A 24,393-nucleotide genomic window follows, 5' to 3' on the forward strand; every position below is an offset into this window, starting at 1 on the left:
AATCATAAGGAACAATTAAAAATGTCATATTTCTGAAGCTGGTCTGTTGTCCTAAGCTAAGGCATATTTGCCTTTGAGTTGATATACGTTCAAGTTCATACATTTGTCGGAAACGCTGAAATTTGTATATTACTTTGGAATGTGCTATCATCTGTCTGTAGTAATTCCTGGTGTACCTTTTGGGAAGACCAGTGCACAATAACAGTGAATTGAATCTGGAATAAGTAACCCAATGCAAGCTAACCGTATAGGCCTGCTGACATAATCAGTTGCACACCCATGCTTGTGGAAATCAATTTGCTGTAACGAGTTGACGTCATCGTGCTTAGTCGCAAGTCATAACACATTAGGCATAAAAATGTCCTGTCTTCAACCAAAAGTTATAAAGCCTGATGGTTGCAGCTGTTTTTGGTCAATATCAACAAAGATGTTACCAATCTTATTCAATTTCGCTAAACTGTGTAACCTTCAAATATAATTGATAGGTGCATTTTACCTCGTTGAAATATTTTGACTATGACTAATTCTTTTAACATTTGACTCACATTGCAATTTAAAAGGACTTTATCCAGCGAGCGTTAGAATTGTCCTAGCACTGGTCCATGCATTCTGGTTGCTTTGCTTGTGCCGCAATGCCATAATCTCTTTTGAATACAATGATCTCAATGTTTTAAAACGTGACGTCACAAAAATCAGTCCATATTAACGCTGAAACAAGTGGTTGTTTTTTTGTAATTGAGGCAATGAGTCGGTATTGATTTGCGCAAACTTACTCAAACATTAAACAAACAATTGAACTGAACTGTGACGTCACAGTAATAAAATACAAAGTCTATTCTTTTGACCATGCTCTGTGTTATAATAATTCTTCTATCTAGTGTGGTTGCCTTCATCAATATGCTATCTAGCAAGCCTTCGAATTGTCCTAGCATTTTAACCATGCATGGTTGCTTTGCTTGTGTTGGGCATCGACTGCCTGTAAATTCTCCTTGTTTGAAATACTTAAAACCACAGCGGAAATTCAACAAATGACTAAGTCATTGACATGTCCGGGATTTAGTTTAAATTTTTGGAACAAGAATTAAGCAAAACGCGTGATCTCGTTGTTTCAAAACGAGGCGTCACTAACAATTACTAAATATTAATTGTTTTAAGTGCGCTGGAGCAGTGATTGTCAACCTTTTTTGCACTTATTGAGCGGAAAAGTTTCAAAATTGTTTTTACGATCCGGTAAATTCATGATATTTAAGCTAAAATGTATTGAAACAGGCGTATTTGGTTGAGAAACAGCCCTAAAGCAACTTCGACAAATGCGCACTTGTGGGCTGGTGATTGGCAGCATTGGTCAAGCGCCCGACCCGTATAACGAAAAGAAAACCTGATTGGGATTCTTGGCCAGGATATCCAGGGTTCAAATCCCGATGTGGTAAAAAAATATATGTAAAAATACGAATTTTCCTAGAATGTGTGTGTGCGTGGAACAATAACTGAGAAAACATGACCTTTCACTTTAGATCCGAGGTGCTCAAACTGAAAACTGTATGTATTGGAACAAATCGTCCTATGATTGGTTGCCGAATGCAGACTTGGACATCTATAGATGTCAGATAATTCTAGGAACACAAATCACGGATTTCCTCATAATTCTGAGAAAAAAAGACTGGCCCATATTGCTGTTAACATTGTCATGTTTAAAAACGTTTCGACGAATTACACCAAAATGTCGGTAATTCTAATCTGGATTGAAAAAAAGTGAGTAAGCTGTAGACGTTCTTATCGAATCTTATCGAATTTTCGATATTTACCTAAAATGCTACTTTTTTGGGGCAAGTTTATGCCAAAACCGGCGAATTGTGCAGCACGAAAGTGTTAATGTCATATAAATCGTTGCCATTCTCATCGTAAAGCCAATAAAATGGCATCGACTGTACACCCCCATCGTGGTACCTGCTTATACTTGTACACAGACATAAAGTTAAAATGATAAGTGTCACAAAAGTAAATGTATTTTTACAATCTACAAACATTTATTTCTAAAAATATTTTGGTAAATTTATTGCAAATTTGTGGCTTTTTGGCAATTTATTTTAATTTTACGAATAACTGTGTCTGAACAAAAGAAAATTAACACTGAATTACTTGAAATTGTGTACACTTATATTGGTTAAGTTCGAATCACGCTCCAAATCCAGTGAGTCTAGTCCTGGTTGGGAGAAAATGCTGCCAAATAAAAATTCACTCAAAAACACCTTTATCAAATTTTTTTGGGATTAACAATCTCACTGTATGGCAGGTTTAAACTCAAACTATTGATGAATTAACAATTCAACCAAATTTTCGTTGTATTTAATGCGTCAAAGGCCATCTGTCAATCATTATTCCAGACAGTCGCTTCTTTGATCACGTGTCGCCGGGTAGCCAATAGAAGTTAGTCGCGCATCGCTGATTTTAAGAAAAACTTTGGCAGCTAAAATGGTTCACAAGAAGGTTTATTGCAACCTAAAGAAAAAAATACTACAAATTATTGGCTATTTTTTTGTAATTAGGGCAACGCGCCTGCATTGATTCGAGCAAACTTATTCAAACATTAAACAAACAATTCACTTGAACTGTGACGTCACGTTCTTTTTCGTTTTCATCGCGAGGCACTGAGCAGACATTTTTTCTGCGCGCTGCGACGGCTAGAGGTGGAAAAAAGGGACATTTTGCTTTGACTCTGCGAGCGGATCCTGCGAGGAAGAGACAAAAAAGAAGAACACAATCTCGCAGCTACATCAGGAAGAACTGCAAAGGCGACGGTGATCTGTTTTTTTTTCTGTTGTTGTTACATGAAATGGTAGAAGTTAGTTTAAAAATCATGCCATTCTGCAATCCGCCGCCATTGCGGTCGAGCTAGCTCGCTCGGCATAGACAACCCCGTATAAACAACCAAAGGTACTTTAACGATACCACTCACCATGTAAATCATCAATGAAGTTAATTCTCTGTTGTTTGTATTTTAGTAAACAATTTTTAAATAACCCATTTCCATTCACAACAAAAAAGCCCAGACAGCAAGAAATAATAAAGTCTATTTTTTGACCATGCTCAATGTTATTATATTTCTTATTTAACTTTGAGTAATAAGAAAAAATTAAACAAGTAGAAGTTTTATTTGATTTTCATGTGAAGTACATTCCTATCTTCATCAAATGCAGGACAATAATTTTGTGGAAATTTTACATTGGAATAAACTATACAAATTAGCACATAAACGTTTCTTTCAGTAAGGGTAACTGATTTTTGAATAATTGCTTTTAAGTAGGAGTTTGTGTTGGAATATGCGCTAACAGAAACTTAGGTATAATCGTGGATGGCCAATTCTAGGCAAAACAGAAATTTTACTTTTTGATCAAACATTACTACAGACCATTGCAATGGAATCGTCAGAAAATTTTTTCTGGAATACGGGGGAGGTTTCAAATGGTGGTGAAACTGCTATGATTCCAAATTCAATGGACAGTTTCATGCAACAGCAACAACAATTGATTGCACAAACAGTAGGTTGCAACTTATCATTTTATTTCAAGAGTGAATTACTTTATATGTGAATTGACAAAGTATATAAGAGTTTGTTTTTCAATAAGATAAACTACATATATTTTTATGTTCTACTCTTGCAGGTAAATATGTATTTTTATGAATTACACACAAACTGTTTGTTAAAGTTTTACACATAAACAAATCTTCACTGTGTTAGTGCACCTAGGTGTTTTTGGAGAATGATATACTGAATAAACCCATTGTTACATTGGAACAAATTCGAAATATGTGTTACTTGTAGGACGTTAAAATGAAATTTTGTTTTGAAGGATTCAAGCTCATCCACCAAACAGTCTGGACTTGTGTCAACATCTGCTGCTAGTCCTCATTTATTTGTGTAAGTTTGGAAAACATAATTTATTATTTGACTATAAACAAATTTTACAAGGATTAGAATCAGACATTTAATTTCTACAAAAAGAATTATACTTCCATTTTCTGTAACAGCCTATCACCAAATTTGTATTGTTACCTTGCCTAAACTGTTAATTATTGCAACAACTCTTGACTTGTTTTGACAAGGTAGGTGGGCTGTATTATATTAATGAAAGGCTTTAGCAAATGCAATTGAGTCCAAATTTTTTGGCTCTTCTAATCAGATTCCTCATTGTTTACTAATTTCAATGGATCCATTTCCCATTTATTTTGTAGCCAACAGTCACAATCAAGTGGTACAGATAAGAAAATAAAACAAGAAGACTCCAGAAACACAACCACTGACAACGTCATGCCAGTTGACATAATAAATCCAGATGCCATTGAGCCGAAAGCTCGCACTTACACATGTCGCATATGTCAAGTAAGAATATTTTGCAGATTTGTTTGTAATTGACACTTGTATTTGCTAAAATACTTGATGAACTCATCAAGCACTTTAAATAGTTTATAGGCAATTGGGCATAATCTACAGTTCTTATCAATTCAGACAAAAGAATAGGCATGTTGTTTTTATGATGCCGAAATTGGAATTATTTCAGAAAGTTTCTCTGATTTTGTCGTGATGTTAAAGATTTTTTTCAGTAGAACTGCAATAATTTATAACACACAATTGTTTTTCAGCCACACTTGTACATCTATAAATGTCTAACATCACTCGATATCACTAATTATCTGTATTTAATGAAAAAATAAGCATGTTTAGGTCAGAAAACTGTGCAAATAAGCACAAATCCCAGAAATAAGCACTGCTTGGCGACCCTGGTTATCAGTGAAGCAAAGGATAATAATCTGTAGCACTTTACCCAGGTTACTTTTCCCAACAAAAGCGCTGTGACAGTTCACTCAAGACTCCATACAGATCATCAGGGAAAACCATACAGGTTTGTTTATTAAACAGATTCACATTAAAATATAACACAACTAATCTATATGTGGTTGAAAGCTTGTTAAAACTACTGTTTCTTTGGTGCACCACATGAAAGTTTTTTTGGTGCACCACATGTAAGTTTTCTTTGGTGCACCACATGAAAAATAATCATATATATTTATTTTACACATCAAATAGAACATGAATACTTGGTGCATAGAATAATGTTAATGTCTTTGTTGTGCAGATGCAACTTCTGCGGTAAAGGTTTCTCCACCAACTTTTACTTGAAACAGCATGAACGTATCCACAGTGGACAGAAACCTTACAAATGTCCAATGTGCGACAACTCTTTCAAGCAATTGTCTCACGTACAACAGCATGTGCGGTATGTTTAACACATTTATATACATTCTGTATTTAACAGGGAAAGTTTTTGTATATATAATCTGTATAAATGTATAATTAAAGCTTAAGTGTTACAAGTCAAAGTTTCTTTCCATAACTGATCATCAAAATACTTTTGATATTGCTTTAATTTTGTGTTATTTACAATTGTTAATTTGATTGTTTTATTACGATTTGGTAAAGATATATATATGTTCATCCTTTTCTTGAACTTGTATTCCTTCAAAGCTAGCTTTGGTTTTATTTCTTCAAGTATATGTTTTGAAGTTTTAGCAATTGTCAGTTCGTTCATTTTCGGACAATATTATATAATTTTGCAGAACACACACTGGTGTTCGCCCATACAAATGTCACTGGCCTGGATGTGGAAAGGCATTTTTGCAACAGTCTCATCTGAAGAGCCATGAAGCACGCCATACACCAAAGTAATTTATTTTATGTTAAACTTTGCTTCACTTGATGTTAAGTCGGCAACTACTGCCATTCATACCAGGTTTGGAAGGTGATTGTTTATGACACAGTAGTGATTTAGTTCACACAACAATACCTTGCCATATGTGCATAAAATAAATTTGGGAAGGAAAACAACAACTTGCATTTAATTGTTTTCACATTGTGAATTTACCCACAAAAAATTGCAACTTTATGTAATGGAAAAATTATTGTTTTGTTTTGTTATATTGTGCAGATATCAACATTTTGAAATGTTTTGTAAACGGGCATACGTTGTTCCAAAAGAATGTGAGGTGTTAAGCAAAACCATTATGTTATACCTCGCCCAAAAATGATGCAGAATTAATTTTCTTATAGTAGTTGGATTTGTGTTAGACCTGGTATATTGCCGCATGCACACAGCAAGATCATAAACCCCTTTGTTGTTGGTTCTTACGTTTACCAGTAACTAGCATGTGTAAATATCTTATGCTAAAATTAGGGATTTTGTATCATGCAGACCCAACACTGGTGTGAGACCATTCAAGTGTCATTGGCCTGAGTGTGGAAAGTCGTTCGCCCAACTCAGCAACCTGAAGTCACATGTTGCAAGACACACTCCAGGAAAAGGAAAAAACAGAAAAACAAGCGCTAATAATACCACTGCCAAAAAGCAAGAAACGCCTACAGAAGAGGTAATGTAGCATTAATGTTAAATTAGTAAGCTTATGTTTTAAGGCAAAAGTGCAAGTCAGTGGTGCACAATACTGTGCATGCATGCCAAACTTGGTGCACCATTGGTTTAAAAATGGTATGCAGGCTAACTTTCACATGATAATGTATAAAATTTTATTGCATGTTTGACCAGTATGGTCGTATGTATATTGTTTTATATCGAGCAACTTCCAATCAAGCTTTCATGCACACTGGTGCTAAAAAAGCCCTGACCACACAAATGTTTGGCACACGATGAATAGTGTGTATACAATAAAAATTACTTGCATCCTGTTTTGAGTTGTACACCCATTGTGTAGGAGAAACGCAAGTTACGTTAATCATTTTTTTTAATAATCCCAGCAGGATGGTAGTTTCAACTTCCAGAATGTCATCAACCAAGCCGCTGCTGCAGCTAACATTGTGCCACCAACTGCAGTCGATGAAGAAGCGGAGATTCGTCCGTATCTATGTCCAGGGTGCTCAAAACTCTATGTGCGAGAAGCGACATTTAAAAAGCACTTGGAAGAGTGTAAGACCAAGTTACAACAGTCCATATCTGCAACTGCCTCTGCCTTAGGAATTGACCCACCCCCTATACCGTCTTCTAGTGCTGCTTTAAGCGAGTACGACCCCAGTATTGTGCAGCTTGGGTCTGCACAAAACCAGGAGGACTCAGCAAAACGCCCACGGTTGGAAACGGAAATTAGGGAGGTTACCATTGATGGCTCAGTTCAACAACAACAGCAACAACAGCAACAACAGCAAATTGAGACACAGGAAGTTACCATCAGCTCTGAAGTTGGTGAAGTGCACGTCAAACAAGAACCTAATAATGCAAATGATGCTGCAAACTTTGTCTCTCGCCATGCCATAGCGCAGGAGTCTGAGTACAAGGTGCCACAGATGGCATCCGATGGCAACCAACACACATTGTACACAGTACAACCTAGTCAACACCAGATTCCAGTAAATAATGTGATTTTTCAAATTGCTGATCAAAAGCAGTTATTGGTAAGCCAATCAGCAAGCACACCACAGCAGCAAAACATCATTTTAACTACCACAGATGCACAACAACACCAGCATAGCCAGCAAATGGTGGAAAACCTATCACAAGCTCCTACTATCCTTTTATCCCAGCCTGTCACAACCAACTCTGATTTAACCAAAGACAATGAACAGGATCATTCGACCATCAACCAGGCTGCTATCCGTTGGCAATGGGATCAACCAGTTCCTCGCCTAAACTTTCCCTGAGCATGTGCTTATTGTGATATCTGTACCTTGGGTTGCGAAAATTAACATTCATCTCATAAAATGTGATGGCCACAAACTTGTTTGAAAATGTTACATGGCCGTGATACAGAAATTACCTGGCCTTTGTTTATTGCACTAACACAAATTTTTTATCTGTTTAAAAACTCCTTGATTAGCCTTTATGAGAAAATCAAATTTAGAAGTTTTTAAACCATGTTGCCCTTGGCTGTTCATAAAAATGAAGTTTCTTTTTTACACTACAAAACATCTCTTTATTCTTGTAATGTGTTTTCTTATACCAGAGCTGCTGCAATGCCGTTCTGAGTGGACTGTCATGCCAGGTTGCCCATTTTTGGCAGTGTTTTCTTTTGTGCTGGCCATCATGCAGCCATATCTCCTGCTTTGTAAATAGTATTTTAACATAGAAAGCAGTTTTGTGGGTTTTCCCCAGCCCACCAATTGCAAAGGTTTCTCAGACAAAGTTAAGAATTAAGTAATCATGAATATCTTGTTCCCTGAGGTTTAATTGAAATAGTCCTTGCAACTTTATGTTTACATTATCAGCATTGAGATATTTTGCTTACACTGCCAGTTTTTTGCAATACTTGATTCCAGCAATCGGAAATTTGCCTTCTGTCACAAAATTTTAAAGATGGCTCATCCATTATTATACCAATGATTGTTGTGTTATGCTCTGTGTAAATTTTGTCTGATGCCAAAAGTTTAGAATGGTGCCGGCGATATCCTGTTAGTGCTTGTCCCATCTTCAAAGTAGCAAACTTGGCTTGATTTGTGTTATATTTTTTTTGGCTGCTCATCTCAGTGTGTATCCCAGTTGTGGAGTAGATCGTCCATCAAAGAGATATTTTACCTCTCGCAAATATTTTCAGAATATCAAATTCAAACATGTATAACAGGATTAAAAATGGGTCACTGAAAAATCTTATGTTGGGTATAACTAAAAAAACTTGACTCCATTTGTTTTATAAATATTATTCTGTTACATGCTTTCTTATCATGGCACTCATTTTTTACATCTGTCCAACAACGACTCATTTCAACAACATTGTCGACTTAGTCTGACCTTGGGACTAGTTATTTCTTCTGTATGTGCTTGTAAATAACTAATGCTTGTACCATCCATTTTTACTGTCGTTGTGTTGAAAGTGAATGTATGCCTTTTGAGCTACTAACTTTTTTATGCTAACAAACCATGTGGTATTTCGTGACCTTCAATAAATATGTTGTCGCGAATTGTGCCTTTGTAAGTGTTCCACATCTGCTACAACAGGACTCTGACATTTTTCAACAACATTACACCAAGGTGTGACCTTTGGTGAAAATAGTTAGATCGGTGCATTTTTGTCCTAAACATCACCACGTCCCTCATAAAAGTTTTGAGACGACCCACAACTGTTCACTGCGTTTAAAAAAAAACGACTGAAACAAGAGAATGTGAAACTGTAAACCACCAATTGTCAACAAAATAATTTTTCCACTGATACAGACAGGTAGGTGTCATGGATCCTCCAAAATCTTTTGAGATAAAGATTTGCATGTTTTTTTCAGATGCATATTTTGTGGCCCCGTTTTCATAAAAAATAAGCACGCCTAATCGTTTCCTGTTTCGTTGGGTGATATTGTAAGTAGGAGACCTTTACTTCCTTAAACCTGCAAAGGATTTGGTACCCACCTAAATTTCGGGGTTGGCCACGCTAGTGTTTTAAACCAGTACTAAGTCTATTTCGGGGTTAAGTACTTCTCTGGTTTCGACCCATTACATGTATGTGACAGTAAAAGACCATAATTATTAACCTAGCCAAGTAGTTATTCGCTATTGCTAACAACGGCCTCATTTTAATAACACAAACCAAAATACAAGAAAATAACATAATCCAATAGTTCCATGCAGATTATATTCATTGTTTCACTGTTGCGTAATACTAGTTGTCCAGTATGACATCACAATAGCCTTGTTTTTTTCTTTGGATGACTAGTTGTTTATGCGAAACAAAATGGCAGGTGCAGTAGCTAGAGGTGGAGCCAAGTGCTTGCAAGTTTGTGGTTACTGTTGCCAAGCTGTCGCCTGTGGTGTAGAGACCCTAAAAGCGATATGGAGTCGGTTTACGAAAATTTGCACTTGTGGTCAAGGCTGGAAAGGACTTCTCAGAAACACCTACACTATTTGCGGCTCGGAGGAAGATCCGGATTACAAAGATTTTCATCTTCCAGTGTCATATGAACGTCGGCTTACGGATGTGCCTTCTGTTTTATTGTTTATTGTCACTTTGGTTGGGATGTGTGCTGCTATGCAACAAGGTTTAGCCTACGGCAGACCAGAAGTTTTTGCCAACGGCGTTGATTCTTGGGGAAATGTTTGCGGACTATTGAACTCACCCATCTCTGGTGCAACCTTTTCTGGGCAAAACGCGACAGCCTTCGACAAAACTTTAATTTCTGCCCTTATCACCAAACCCGAAAGTTTAGTCGATGCTACGACAACAGGGTTCAAGCTGTGTGTTCGCGTGTGTCCTGCTGTTTCTAAACAATTTTCTTGTGATGATTTTTTGAAAGAACATTCGCCTTATGACAACACAATCCGAAGCGCTATATGCCCTGCAAGCGACGCAAATTCGCAAGACATGCGTTTTGAGGAAAAAAACAAGCGGTGTGCTCCTTTCTACCTTGCTAAAAGCTTGTCAATCCAAGAGCAAAACCGAATGTTGAATTTGTACGGCGTCGATTGGCTCCACAATCTCGTAGATGACTGCCACGTTTGTGCAGCTGAATTAACCTGGATTGCCCTTATTGCTTGTGTTTTTTCGTTGATCTTTCTTGTCATAGTTCATGGGGCTGCCGCGGCGTTGTGTTGGTACAGTTTTGTCTCATTCTTCTTAATTGGGGCAACAGCAACTGGTTGCATGTGGTACCTCTACACTCTAATCAACGAGTTTGACCCTGGTCTTGTGGAGACGTTGCCGGAAGCAAGATACTCGTATAAAGACAGTCTCAGAGATGCAGCATTACGCATATTTCCTCAGCCAAGGGCTTCACTATTTCCAAGTGGCCGGAACGCAAGCGAATCAGCGCCTCAAGCTGGCTATTCAATTGTATTCAGAGACGCCGCAATTTACAGCACCACAGTCGTAATCGTTTTCTCGGGAGCTTGTCTGATCGCAGGCCGCCGAAATATGGAAGCAAGCGCAGTTTTATTCGACCAAGCATGTTCCGCATTGCTGCAGCTGAAATGGATTTATATGTTACCATTATTTTCTCTCGCTTCGATAAGTTTCGGGTTTGGTTTGTGGATGTACACAGTCAAGTATGTTACAGCGATATTCAAGCCTGAACTGAATGTACAAAATGACCCGTCCACTGGACTCAGTACTGCATCCTACGTTCCGGACGACTTTTATACAAACGGCGTCTTAGTTTTTGAGTTTTTGTCCATTTTCTGGGTACTTAATTTTATTCTGGCTTGTCAGAATCTCATAGTCAGTGTTGCAGTGGCCACGTGGTACTTTTCCCTGGAAAAAATGTACATGTACCGTCCTATGCGAGTCGCTTCATCAAGGTTGATACGGAAACACCTTGGATCTGCTGTAGCAGGCTCGTTTTTGGCCGGTTACTTCGGATTTCTCAGAGCTCCCTTGAGGTACCAACGGTTTCTACCCCTGCGCGAAACGTTAATGTTTTTTTGACTTACTTTTGTAACGCAACGTTTTTTCTCAGCTTTATTCAATCTCGCGTCATTGCATCGACGGAAAACGCCAAAAAACTCCAGCACGACCAGTTGATCGCCATGGATAAGGAAGATTACTATGGTTACTCAACCTACCGTCGCCCTCCACCATCAGCTGCACCGACATCTCAAGCTGGGGAAGCAATCTATGATGACGTTCATACCGACGCATACAGCGAAGCAATATACGATGACGTGTACAGTAAAAGAGGGGTAAGCTGGGTTTTAAATGGTGTTTCGTTGCACTAAAAATCAACTGGGTTGGTAAAATGAACTTTCATAATAGGTTAGTATATCATATTGGTGTAGAGTATATATATAATAGTATACATATATATGGCCAATAATTAAAAGCAAGCGCAGAATCATGCATACTTTCGTCCAATACTGTAATGCCTTTACTATGTTCCAGTGGCATCGCACCGTTCACCCAAATAAGCAAACATGGGTGATTTGGTGTCTGGTTGGGAACGACTTGGTTAATTTTACTGCGCCAGTTTACCAAGCAGTCACATGCACGACCACCCAAAAATATCATGTGTCTCTTCATCGCGTCATTTACTTTCAGGGTTCAACTGCACGAAAAGAAAGCCTTCAGAGCACGAAGAAAAAGCCGAAGAAGAAGAAAAAGGAACCCGACGGATACGTGGCGGTGTCGGTGTGGAACACTGTCAACAAAGGGTGTTCCCCCTTTTTCTGGTTGCAAAACAATATTCTCATTTACATCAGCGATCTGAACTACGCCATGGTGGCGCTAGAGGGCACGTGGTTTCTTGAGAGTGGAAGGAAGCTTAAACAAGTGCTGCTCGACCGTCAGGTACGTTTACGTTAGGGTTTTTAAATGAAATATCCATGTCTACCTCCATACGACTAAGTTCATGCTTATTTTTTACATCTTTGTGAACTTATTTTGGCGTCCGACCCATTTTTTTCCATGGTTTCGTCAGTATGGAGTTTTACTAATAACTTGTTCATTTACATTGCAATGTAGTGCAAAATTAAATGATTTGATTTGTTTTATTTTGCCCCCTATTACAACCGAAAAACAGCTGACTAAAGCGGATTAAAGAAAACTTGATTATTTGCAGCACCTCAAAGGCATCACAGCCATATCCTCTTACGCTTTCTTCCTCGGCAAACTCACGGTGACCTTGAGCGTGCTTACTGTCGGTTTTCTTCTACTCAAGGACAAACCTGGCGTGTTTATGTACGGGTACCCCCTTGCCGTGGGGGCTCTACTTGCTTATTTCATATCACATGTATTTTACTCTATGCTGGAAGCAGCCGTCGGGTCAGTCTTCGTAACAATACCATACATACGTAACAATCCAATACATCGTTCTTTCATTAAAACGATTTTAAAATACTTTACGTAACGATTCAAAACTTACGTATCAACCCAATACAAAGTAATTCCTTCATGCACACAGTCAAACGTTTACCTTTGTGTATATCTTGAGATACATTTTTATTCAATTCAGATCCGTGTACGTTTGTTATCTCACCGACATCAGCTTGAATGATGGAACTGATGATTCTCCGTATTTCGGGCAGAAGATTTTCTTCCAGCAGATGGAAAGTGCCCTTAACTTTACCTACTCGAAAGGTTTAAATTTGTGACCAATATTTACCGAAATGTGTGTTTCAACAGTGGTTTTACGCCTTACGAAAACAAAAGTATTTTGTTGATATATTAAATCAACAAATCTTCACGACAAATTTCCTTGTGATATTTTTATGAGTTCTTTTTGTCTTTTTTGTTAAACTCAATCTAAATTGACATAGACGGGCCTTATGATAAAGTACATCACGACAACGCGGACGCAGTCAAGCGTAACGTACAGAAACGAAAAGATCGCGTTGAACTTTTATCAGAAACTGACGGTTACAGCAACGTGTATTCGGACGTTGGATCTCATTCGTAAGTTTCAAACTAATCCTCACATCACGATTCGAAATACTTTCTACACAGCCCGATATTTGTTGGCTATTTTCAGTCGAAAACTTCCACATAAGAAGAAACGCCAAAGTAGGCGCAGCAACTCCCCCGATGTTTTTAAACGGATGCCCGGAGCCCGTGAAAACGTTTACGGAACGAGTTACAGCGAGTATAGCGGGTTTGACGAGTTCGACGATTTGGATGCCGACGTCGTGAGTATGAGTCAAGGGGCGGGGTCAAATTTCGCTTGTCAAATCTGTTTAAATTGACTTTTAGCAGTTGTTTGTAGTTTTCATTTACTTTTTAGTTTACTATAGGTTATGTTATTTCTGCGCATTATCAAAGTGAACAATTCAGGGAGAAACAAAACGGAAAAAAGAAAAAGAGAAAAAACGGGACTCGAAAAACGAAGAGAAACAAAAAGGCAAAGAACAAGAAAAGCCGCAAAAGAAAAAAGCTGAATCGAAGGAAAAGAGTGCGTCGTCAAAACCACATGAGAGCAAGAAAGAATCAAATTTACACTCAGACAAACAGGCGTCTAAGTCCCATGAGTCGAAAGATAAGTCTAGTCAAAGAAAAGAAACAACAAAATCCCATGAGAGCAAGAAAGAATCAATTTCACATAATAAAAACAAACAGGCGTCGAAGTCCCACGAGCGAAAAGATCCGGCGAAATCTTCGGACAAAAAACACGAATCAAAGTCCCAAGGAAAAGGTAACGGTTTGACTCTTTTACATTGATATTAAGCATCATCTACAGCACTCTTCTAGTGGAAATTAAAATGCTTGTCATTTTTCACGTAATTAACTGTACAGTATATACATTTTTAGGTAGCGCATACAGTATTATCAGTCCTGATGAAATCAAAGGTGTTGAAGTGGACTCATAGAAATAAATATCCTTTTCAGGCAAATAATAATACCTTATTTCTACTTTATTTCCCACAATAATAATGTCCATTGAATTTTGTCCCCACGCTCACACCAATGAAGCCATGAACTTAATCGATATTAGATTTTTGGGTGATTCGCGTAGTTCTTTATGTTCTGGAACCCGGTTCGAATTGTACAATTTAAAGAATAGTTGATTGTTACGCAACAGACCAACACAAAGGATCACACAAGACACGTGATAACGAAAGACAAGATTCTCCAAAAAAGTCTCCGAAAAAGGCGCCAGCTCCACAGCGCCCCCCTGCGCCGCATAAAAAAGACGACAAAGAAAACAAAGCTTCTCACTCCAAGGACAAAAACGCGGAAAAAACTCACAATAAACCAGGTAGCGAGAAAAAGTGATTCACTGCAAAATATGATCCATAATAATGTGTCCGTGGATATCTCAAAAATGGCGTGCTTCATCATCTCATATGACAAAGTTATATTATTATGTGTGGCAAAAAATGTGATGATTTGCATTATTGACAATGGGTTTACCTCTGTATTCTTTTGGTTGGGCTAATTTATGTACGCTTGTAGGGGTGCCTTAATATCATTTCTTTACGGTATATTCCTCGTATAAACGATAAATACGCAGAAAGACCCCTCTGGCAAAACAACAACTTCTCATATAATCCTGATATTTGTGTTTACTTAGCTCATCTCTACTAAGATATGTCGCAGGTTTTGTGAACATGTTTTGTATCCAATAAAATTATTCCATGAAAGCTTGTTGCGGTTTTCGGCAGATAAGAGTGGCAAGGGCAGACGTAGAGAAAAACAGAAGTCAGACTCAAAGCATAGAAAAGATCAACGTGGCTCAAGTAAAGCAAGGAAAAAAGGAAAGTTGACTAAAGACAAATCGCACGGAAAAGCAAAAGGTGGCGATAAAATGAAAAAGTTCAAGAAAGAGAAAGTTCCGCATTCAGGAAAGGATTTAAAAAAACTTGGAAAGTCGAGCAAGAAAGTGAAAAAACCGAAGCTTGGCAAAATCGGGAAAAAGCCGAAATTGGGTAAAAAATTTAAAACGCCAAAATTAGGAAAAATGGGGAAGAAATTGAAAGGCGGAAAAATGAAAAAGAAGTTGGGGAAAGTCGGAAAGATTGGAAAGAAAAAATTCAAAGGAAACATGGGAAAGTTGAAGGGGAAACTCGGCGGGAAAAGTTTTGGAAAAAAACTTCCCAAAATGCCTAAGATGAAGTTCAAAGGTCGTGGGGGACCGAAAGGCGGCATTATGGATGGGGTGGAAGGAGCGATGAACGTGGCCGACGGACTGATGCGAATAACTGGCAAGAAAGAGCAAGCGGAAAATGCCCTTCAAAAAACCGTGGCTGGTACCAGAAACCGCGCAAAGGTCACCACTTTAATTGGTCACGTGGTCGATAACAGAGAAAAAGAGGCGACCAGTTGGTTGGATGATTTCACGAGAACGCGAGATCTCATACAAGGTGGGATTGAGAAATTGAGAGGAGTCGACGAGGAGTTTGATGCAATGGAAGAAGAATACGAGTATAGCAGCAGCGACTGAAACATCTCAAAGCCCATTAAAAAGCTTGTGAATCACTTTAATTGGTCCCAAGTTGCAACTGAGCACTTCCGCCAACGATTCGTTATGTGTTTCGTAAAACAGTTTAGAGAGTTAATAAAGTCGCCGCTAATGTTTTTTTGTATTGAAAAATACAGATGAATTAAATTTTATGTTTGTGATGGCCTATCGCATGTTGCACCACTTGCCAGAATTAAACCGCATTCCCAGAATTAAACCTTTCATTGTTTTGATAAAGTATCTAGTATTATGACAGTAAAACAAATGATTTTTCTATTAGCAAAAACTTTTTCTTCACCCAAAAATTTCGAAATGTGATTTCTATGGTGTGGCAACACGCACGTTTTCCCTGGCCTAGTTCTGACCACGCCGCATGTTTCCTGAAATTCAATACTGAAACACTAGACGGAAAGGATGCAGGCGAAGCTAAGCCTTCCTGCAGAGTTCAAAACAAGCTGCTGATACCCTGCTGGATAACCACGTTTTTCCTGAATCTTTGTTACAAAACGCCCTCGTAGTAATTGTTCGCCCTCTCAGTCGCTCGACCTCTCTCGGCCCTGTTGTCGTTCTCGCTATCGCGCTGTAAACATTCGCACGTTCTTTTAATAGTTAATTCGCTGCAATTCAGTCACGTGTTAAACGCGCCTGAAACAAATTAAAATTAAGCCACCTGGTATTTACAATCGTGCCTTTCAATATAATAAACAAGTCTGCCACGGAGTTTCAAATCAAGTATAGTCTTCAGCAAGAACATGCAAGCAGACTTTAGAATCAGCAAAGCAGCGACTGGGGAATCCTAAATCCCAGCATTTGACTGTGTTGCATGTGCTGTCTGTTTGATTTGCTACTTTTTTATATTTCACGTGTTAGGAGGCAGTAAACTATTGATTAATGCCCGTTGAACTGCAAGCTTATGTTTAACTGCAAGCTTATATGCAAGAAGCAGGTGGAAACTGTGTGTCATCTTTTCTGTTCGTGTCCCATTGTCATTGTGTAGTAGGAAAATGTTATTTCATTTTAAGCGATAAAATACGACAAAATCTTAATTTGAAAAATGTAGCTTGGCACGGCAACTTGTTACAGCTGATCAAAGTTGCGTTCAAACCGTTGCGCAAGAAATCGTGCGAAACCGAGATTATTGTTGTGTGACGTCAAGGCGCTTTAGTCGTGCGAGTGCTGGCACCAAGCCTTATGCGTGAAAATATTGTAAAACTAATTTAGAATAGTTTTGCATTGAACCGCTGAACAAGAAGCAAACAAGTGCAACAAACGGATTTTGATGTTTATTTGAGCCGCAGACAGATGGCCGCTGTTCCACAGTACTAGGTTTTATTTACTTGCGTAATAATAAAACTTTTACTGGGACAGGGTGTTTGAACATTTCAAAATCACGATAGATGCAATCTGCTAATTAAGCATTGTTTTGTCCACTCACAGCAAACGATATAATTAATTAAAGTTTGAGGCTGGCAAAGACCGCCGAGAAAAAACGATCAAAATTAGAATATGCAACACAGTTATTCTGTCACAGCAACACTTATTGCCTGTCAGTAGCGTTGCCTACGTGTTCGCGTCATATATGATGTGATTAATTCGCCACAATCAACCACTAGTATATTTTACGCAATTTAGTTCGCAACTGGAAATGTTGGAATCATCAAATTAATGTCACAAAGGTGAGGTTAAAGTTATGTCGTCACACCCAAAATGACGTCATGTAATGTCACTGAGCGAAGAACCCAACCATCCACATCTTATTGAAGTACAGAGTAATGTCGTGGCTGCTTTTCGCTTTGGTCTTCCGATAATCAGGGACAAATAAGCCTTTGGTTTGTGACGCCAGAGGAACATATTTTTGTGTGATGTAAAACCTTGTCCTGACCTTTGAGGTAACATAATTAGTGGGTTCACGTGTGTTTGAAACTATTCGATATCTGCAATATAAGGCGCCTTCTCCTATGCAAACAATGCATTTTTTGATACGAGCGCTTTGTATGGCGTGAAATTCGCTGCAGCGAAAGGTTAACGATTTTTGGTCGCCGCTGTTTTTCGTGCAGTTTCCACTCTTTTTACTTAACTTAGAACCGAAAACCTTTGGAAACATGTTTGTACTTTCAGTTTTATGCAAATTTGTCATGACTGTGTCATATGTACTTTAAGCAACAAAAAGCATTTTAGAACTGGAATAAGTAAAAACTTTCCGTCTTAATTTTCGTTGATATCAATGAAAGTACAGGAACTTGAGTAGGTAATTCAGCGCTTTGAGCAAAATTTGAGAAATTGTTAGTCAAGTTGTCAGAAATGTTCTCCTAATTTTGGAACGTACACATCCATGATAAAATATTACCGTAAATATTGATTATAATCAAATATTGATATAATATCACAACAAGTAAACTAAAAGAGAAGGCATTGCATATTTTACGTGTGTTGGCCAGACATCAGACCGTGTCTGGTGTCGATAGAACGTTTTTATCAGTCTCTTTTATCGCTTACGTTTTCCTGAAAATGGCATTCAGCAAAACATGAAAAAAGTACCCCCAAAAAAACATTACGTTGTTGCAGGTGGAGTCTAACATACACTGTAACATAAACTTGGGTAAGAATAAATAGAAGGTGGGTAGTTGAAATCTACATTAAAGTACAGATTGTTAAAAAAGGCAATACACCACGATGGAAGAAGTTTTTTGTTTAGGAGTGTATATAGTCCTAACCAGTGGATATTCAAAGTGGCAGCAGTGTTGCAAAAGTTACAGGAAGTTGATAATAAATAACACATTCTAGTGTGAGTGTCTCTGACCATATAAATTGCAATTTTGTGCGATTTAATACGAAAAATATCTGACTTTTGTTTTTAAACATTTTGCGTCTAATTTGTTTCAGGAAATTTCTTAGTTCGATGTTTCTCGGCGTATTTAATCATTTACGAAAATGTTTAATCTTCAGTTTAAACGATTTACTCTCAAAGATACCCACGTTGTTCTCAAATTCATCAGGAACCATTACACAAATCTGGAAATAGTTCACAAAATGTCTGGAGTTTCTTCTCAAGAAACATATCAATTCCATAAACTCCGTTGCTTACTTGCCCTGAAGCAAAACCTTGCGATAGGTCTTGTTCAAAAACCAGATCACCTGGTGGCAATTCACTTGGCTACGTTACACACCAGAGACCGTCCAAAAATTGAGCTGGATCTTATTTTGAAAGAGCGTGGATTTCAACCCTCCAAAGAGTGCCAAGCTCTTACAAGGTTTTATAATCTTTTTGAGGAAGACTTTTTCTCCAAGTTCAACACCGATGTGTACGCCGAGTATGGAGCTGGCTGTGTAATTCCAAGCTTTCAACATAAAGGACTTCTTCATCTAACTTTTTCTTCTTTGGAGCAGTTGATCGTCAGTCAGAATTGTAAACTTTTAACTGCTCTCACGATAAACACGTTCTCATGCAAAACTGCTGTATCCCTCGGTTACACTCCAATTAAAAGCATTGCGTACAAGGATTATGTGGATAGTGAAACTGGTCAACCTCTGTTTATAAACAACGTCAAAGATGAAGATGAGGCGACGCTATTTTACAAAGACCTACGCCAAAAATAACACGGTAATTCTTCGGGATAATGTGGATTATGTATTAGCTTTGACCTTGAGAATTGTGTGTGTTTTACCTTTGACCTTGGGCAAGGGGAAGACTAAAACTGAAACAAATTAATAAAGGAATTACTCCTGTTTATCGATTATGGAAATCACATCCCATTAGAGTATGACATTCGAGATTAATTGGTGTTTTTGTACCTAAAATGTAGGTAGTGTGCAACAGTCTTACATTGCTAAAAACGCATTTGTCCGTTACATGCGTGTGAAACGTCCCCACAGTCCAGCACTTCGCCAGCAGGGTTGATAGTCAGTAAACACAAGCAACTTTGTACCCTGGTAGGATCAGCCTAGTTGCTCTGGTTCCTTGTTAGTTTTTGTTGACATTTCGAAAGACTAAAGTTTGATGAAATACAATAAATTGACAGAAACGCGTGTTTTGCTCGCAGATACAACATGGAAAACATTTGTGGGATTTTGATGATATCCGTTTTAGTATAAACGTTCAGAAGAGACTTACTGGCCTGTGCGTTAATCATTGGCAAGAAGCACTGGGCAAAATCTGCGAAACAATGCTTTTTTATGTGTCTTGTTCAAGTAGCAATTCATCCAGTCACGTTAATTCATTTACTTGCCCAATGCTAAATTGGTAAAAGTAAAGGGAATGTGTATTTACGCCAAAGTTGTAAGTACTGGGTCAGGAACCCACGACAAGAGATTGCAAACGAACCCATGCTGTATCAACAGCTACCCTTTCTCAACAGCAATGCTTGGCGAGGTGCTGATCATGACGTCAGGTCATTTTTTCTCGCCAAAGTGCACTGCGCGTAAATATTTGACGCATCCCTATGCCCCAAAGACCCATGGAAACCCTGCACAGATTTTTTTTATGTGTCACAATTAAATATTTGTGAATCACAGCGCATATAAAGACGATTGAAGTTTAAACATATAGAAAATTAAAGCTGGTTGCTTGGGAGTCGCCTGGGCCTACGTTAATTCCTTGATACGCCATGCTTGAAAGCAAGTGCCAGGCTCTGACAATATTTTACGTTCATTTCGAAGACGTTTTTTTCCTTCAATTTGAGACAGACGTCTACGCAGAGATTGGACCCTGCTGCATTTTACCTCAGTATCAACATGTTGGCTTATTGCACCACATGACAAAGCGGATAGAAGAATTGGCTGTAGAAGATGGTTGCAAAGTTCAAATACTTTTGGCAATAAGCAATCAATCTATTTAAGTCCGACTTTCTTTATCATTTACTCCAATCAAATGCATTTCATACAAAGATTACGTTGACAGCAAGACCGGTCGTCCACTGTTTAAAAAATTGTTTGAAGGTTATGATCAAGCAACGCTTCTCTACAAAGACCACCGTCCAATGGCTTGACGTTTGTAATACTTGTCATCACGATTTCGTATGGTTTTTGCTCATATCCGTTTTTTGCTGTTAACATTATGTTTTTTTTTCGTGTATAAATGTTGAACAAAATACATATAAAGAAACTAGGTTGGCTGCAATGCCTGTGAACCTAATGATCTCCATACGATAGTTGTGATCGCCAAATTAGGAGCTGTGAAGTGAGGCGATCGTGCCTTATCATGCGGAAGCATAAAACATCTCTAAAAAAACAAATATATAAAACACCTTTATAAATACACCAGTAAATTAGTAACAAAATATATTTTGTTCTGATATAATATCGAACATTTTCAGTCACGTGCCTCGCAGTTCCATGACATCAGGTCAATATACTTCACCTACACATCTTTTGGTACAGTCGAAAAACAAATTGTGCGCAGCACTTTAAACTGACTCGACGAAATAGTGAACAAGGTATTTTGTGTTTGTCTTTTTGTGGTGTCCTTCCTCATAAATGATTTGTGGTACTATGGCAGTCGCCTGCTATCGAAAATGTATGAGTCTTCGTTGAAAATGTAAACCCATGGACACCCTTCAGTTGCTAAATTTATTGAACCGTAACAAGGTAGAAAAAAGTTCTTGGACGTAGTGCCCAAGTTTGCTGACATAAGGTGTACTTTCAATGTAGACAAACAATCCTAGGACAAGGAAGGTTGGATTGGCAAGCTTTGTGGACAATGTATTGTATGTCAGCCTGTAGCCAACCCAGCTTTAAATAATCGTTTTTCTTAATTATTGGATAGTTTAATACTTTTCAAGATCAACAGTGACTCGGTTACTTAAATACCACAGCGTCTTGCAAGATGGAACGTATGAAAGATTTGCTTTGGATTTAAAGATTTGAAGAGTATTCATCAGCACAGTACACAGGAAAACCCCAAGCCATGGAGACTTTGGTTGAGTGTAGATTTTCCTTAAAGGATCTAGCTGCCGTCCTAAAGTTTATTAAGGAACATTACACAAACCTAGAGAATGTTCATAAAATGGCTGAAGTATCCCCGGAAGAAACATTCCAGTTTCATAAACATCGTACTTTGCTCGCCCTAAAACAGAACCTGGCAGTTGGATTTACAGGAAAAAATGGCGCTGTGGTAGCGCTAGCCTTGGCAACAATTCACCACAACAAATGTCAGGTAACTCCAGTTCAAGATCCGAAAAGCTTAGGTTTCAAGCCCTCAGAGAAGTGCCAGGCTCTGACAAGATTTTACGAAAACTTTGAAGAAAATTTTTTCCTTAAATTTCAGACAAATGTGTTCGCGGAGTTTGGACCTTGCTGCATTGTTCCTGAATTTCAACATGGTGGATTATTGCATAATATGGGAAAGCGACTGGAAGAACTGGTCGTGAAAGCTGGTTGCAAAGTACAAATACTTTTGGCAATAAGCAATCAATCTATACAAGTGCCGCTTTCGTTGTCATTCACGCCATTCAAATCCCTTTCGTACAAAGATTACGTTGACAGTAAGACCGGTCGTCCACTGTTTACAAAAACCTTTGAAGGTCATGATCAAGCAACGCTTCTTTATAAAGATCATCGTTCTATGGTTTCACATTTGTAAGATATTTATTTGCTTAATTAATAAAACTACTTTCTGTAGTTTTTCTCAAGCCTCTTTGTTTTGTAAACAAACACATGCTTTTCGCGAACTTTTAGTATGACAAGATTTATAATTTTAATTGGATTTTGTAAAAAAGATTTTCTATGCCATGTTGTATTCCCAGCAATGACCAAACGACAATAAAGTTCACCGATTAAACAGAAACCGTCACTGCACTGGAACAGTTAACGACGTTTGTCTGGCGGTTCTGCGACGGTAGTTTTCGTGTGTGCGACCGACAAACAATTTTTTGACCTTCTTGTTCGCGTCCTGGTGTCTCAGCAAATGCGATCTCTATTTGAGCGTGCGAATTCCTTAGTGCGGTTTTAGCAGCAACTTATTTTGCAATATAAACCTTTATCTCAAATTTACAATCAGCTTATTAACAGAAAACGATTCGTAGAAATGAGTTTAATTTTAAAACACTTCTATTTTTTTTGATCAATTTTTCTCAATTGTAAGTTGTTAATGAATAGGCTATATTTTATTTTATCCTGTGTGTGCGGACTCTGTTTGAGGTTGTGAATATGAAGCTTTTTGCAAATCTACATTTAATATTTCCGGGGGAACATATCCGTTCCATAAACGTCTTACTCTGAAGCAAAACTTAGCGGTTGGGTTTGTTGACAAAATGGACCACTTGGTTGCGCCCCACTTGCCTACCGTTCCCCACATTTTATTTTGTGTGACTCCTATTGATTGCAATGATTTGCATTTTTAACAATGGGTTTACCTGTGCATTGTTTTCGTTGGCTAATGTATGTACGCTTGTAGGGGAGGCTTAATATTGTTTCCTTACGATATAGTCCTTTGTTGTATAAACGATAACACGCAGAAAACCCGTCTGGTAACTCGCATCTTTTTACTTGCTTCAAGCAGCAAAATGCGTTTCAGTCTCACAGCCGAGACGTCTTTATAACACGTACGTGTCTCAAGTAAGGCAAGAAAAAAAAGGAAAGTTGACAAAAGACAAATCGCTCGGGAAAGCAAAAGGTGGCGATAAAATGAAAAAGTTTAAGAAAGAGAAAGTTCCGCATTCAGCAAAGGACTAAAAAAAACTTAAAAAGTCGAGCAAGAAAGTAAAAAGAACGAAGCTTGCAAAACTGGGAAAAGTTGGTAACCCCAAAATTAGGAAAAAATGGAGAAGAAAGAAACTGAAAGGAGTTGACGAGGAGTTTGATGCAATGGAAGAATAAGAGTACAGCAGCAGCGACTGAAACATATTTCCAAGCAAATTATGAATAACTTTTTTCGGTTCCAAGTTCCAACTGAGCGCTTCCGCTGATGTGTGTTTCGCATAACAGTTCAGAGAGTTGTTAAAGTCGCCTCTAATTTTTTTGTTTTTAAAAAATACCAAAACGTATAATTGTAGTTTTGTGGTATATCATATCGTATATATTCGGTTGCACTATCCACTAGTTTAAACCACATGCGTTACTCCTTGCTTTAATAAATTATCTAGTATTGTGTCTGTAAATTTTCACTTGTTTGTTAATTTTGTGTTTGCAACATGCCAACATCTGATATTACTGAGAATCAATTTTCTATTAGTAAAAACTTTCCCTCCACCCAAAAATTTCGAAATGTGATTTCTATGTTCAGTAGGAATTTTGTGCTCAAAACAATTAAAACGCCTTCGGGCATTTCAAAAGGAAAGTTAAAAATTAAATGGCTTTGGATTGGGAGTGTGCGGTGTTTACGAGATTATAGCATTGCGTAATACCACAGTATGACGCATAATCGTCACTGATTACTTCAAAGTTATGTGCAGCTTGACGGAATGTAGATTAGTTCTTGTAGTGTATGAGTTTCTAGCTGTAAAAATAGTTGGTTTGTTTTGCAAAACATTTAGGAATTGGTATTTTCTTAGTCATTTTTGCCCTTATTTGAACATCTTGCCCCTTTTTTGTGC

At 38.0% G+C, this 24,393-nt stretch overlaps 2 protein-coding genes across 4 annotated transcripts; both read left to right on the forward strand.

The window, feature by feature from the left end:
- The first annotated feature begins 2,670 nt into the window (after window positions 1-2,670).
- On the forward strand, window positions 2,671-8,948 carry LOC145893874 (uncharacterized). Of its 3 annotated transcripts, none has more exons than XM_082982246.1 (9): window positions 2,671-2,798; window positions 3,408-3,539; window positions 3,852-3,919; window positions 4,234-4,381; window positions 4,828-4,901; window positions 5,136-5,276; window positions 5,617-5,721; window positions 6,249-6,423; window positions 6,806-8,948. In XM_082982246.1, the coding sequence occupies exons 2-9, from the start codon at window positions 3,417-3,419 to the stop codon at window positions 7,700-7,702; spliced, it is 1,731 nt and encodes a 576-aa protein (XP_082838372.1). In that variant the 5' UTR covers window positions 2,671-2,798; window positions 3,408-3,416; the 3' UTR covers window positions 7,703-8,948. The 3 variants fall into 3 exon arrangements, with proteins under 3 accessions (XP_082838372.1, XP_082838374.1, XP_082838373.1); XM_082982248.1 differs by having other exon boundaries at window positions 6,809-8,948; XM_082982247.1 differs by having other exon boundaries at window positions 2,796-2,934.
- Window positions 8,949-9,717: 769 nt separating this feature from the next.
- On the forward strand, window positions 9,718-15,847 carry LOC145895853 (uncharacterized). The gene is made up of 10 exons (XM_082984634.1): window positions 9,718-11,357; window positions 11,435-11,657; window positions 12,013-12,261; window positions 12,533-12,735; window positions 12,926-13,050; window positions 13,230-13,365; window positions 13,442-13,595; window positions 13,741-14,098; window positions 14,486-14,662; window positions 15,069-15,847. Exons 1-10 carry the CDS (start codon window positions 9,718-9,720, stop codon window positions 15,845-15,847), a joined length of 4,044 nt encoding a protein of 1,347 aa, XP_082840760.1.
- Window positions 15,848-24,393: the final 8,546 nt, after the last annotated feature.

Source organism: Ascidia mentula, chromosome 3 (assembly GCF_947561715.1).
Source record: "Ascidia mentula chromosome 3, kaAscMent1.1, whole genome shotgun sequence".
NCBI classification, from domain to species: domain Eukaryota; kingdom Metazoa; phylum Chordata; class Ascidiacea; order Phlebobranchia; family Ascidiidae; genus Ascidia; species Ascidia mentula.

Coding starts and splice junctions, on each gene's coding strand:
- LOC145893874 (XM_082982246.1), top strand. CDS start 3,417: ATGGAATCGTCAGAAAATTTTTTCTGGAATACGGGGGAGGTTTCAAAT. Junction 4,382..4,827: donor ACACATGTCGCATATGTCAA/GTAAGAATATTT, acceptor CACTTTACCCAG/GTTACTTTTCCCAACAAAAG. Junction 4,902..5,135: donor CATCAGGGAAAACCATACAG/GTTTGTTTATTA, acceptor TTTGTTGTGCAG/ATGCAACTTCTGCGGTAAAG.
- LOC145895853 (XM_082984634.1), top strand. CDS start 9,718: ATGGCAGGTGCAGTAGCTAGAGGTGGAGCCAAGTGCTTGCAAGTTTGT. Junction 13,596..13,740: donor ACGATTTGGATGCCGACGTC/GTGAGTATGAGT, acceptor TGAACAATTCAG/GGAGAAACAAAACGGAAAAA. Junction 14,663..15,068: donor AAAAACTCACAATAAACCAG/GTAGCGAGAAAA, acceptor GGTTTTCGGCAG/ATAAGAGTGGCAAGGGCAGA.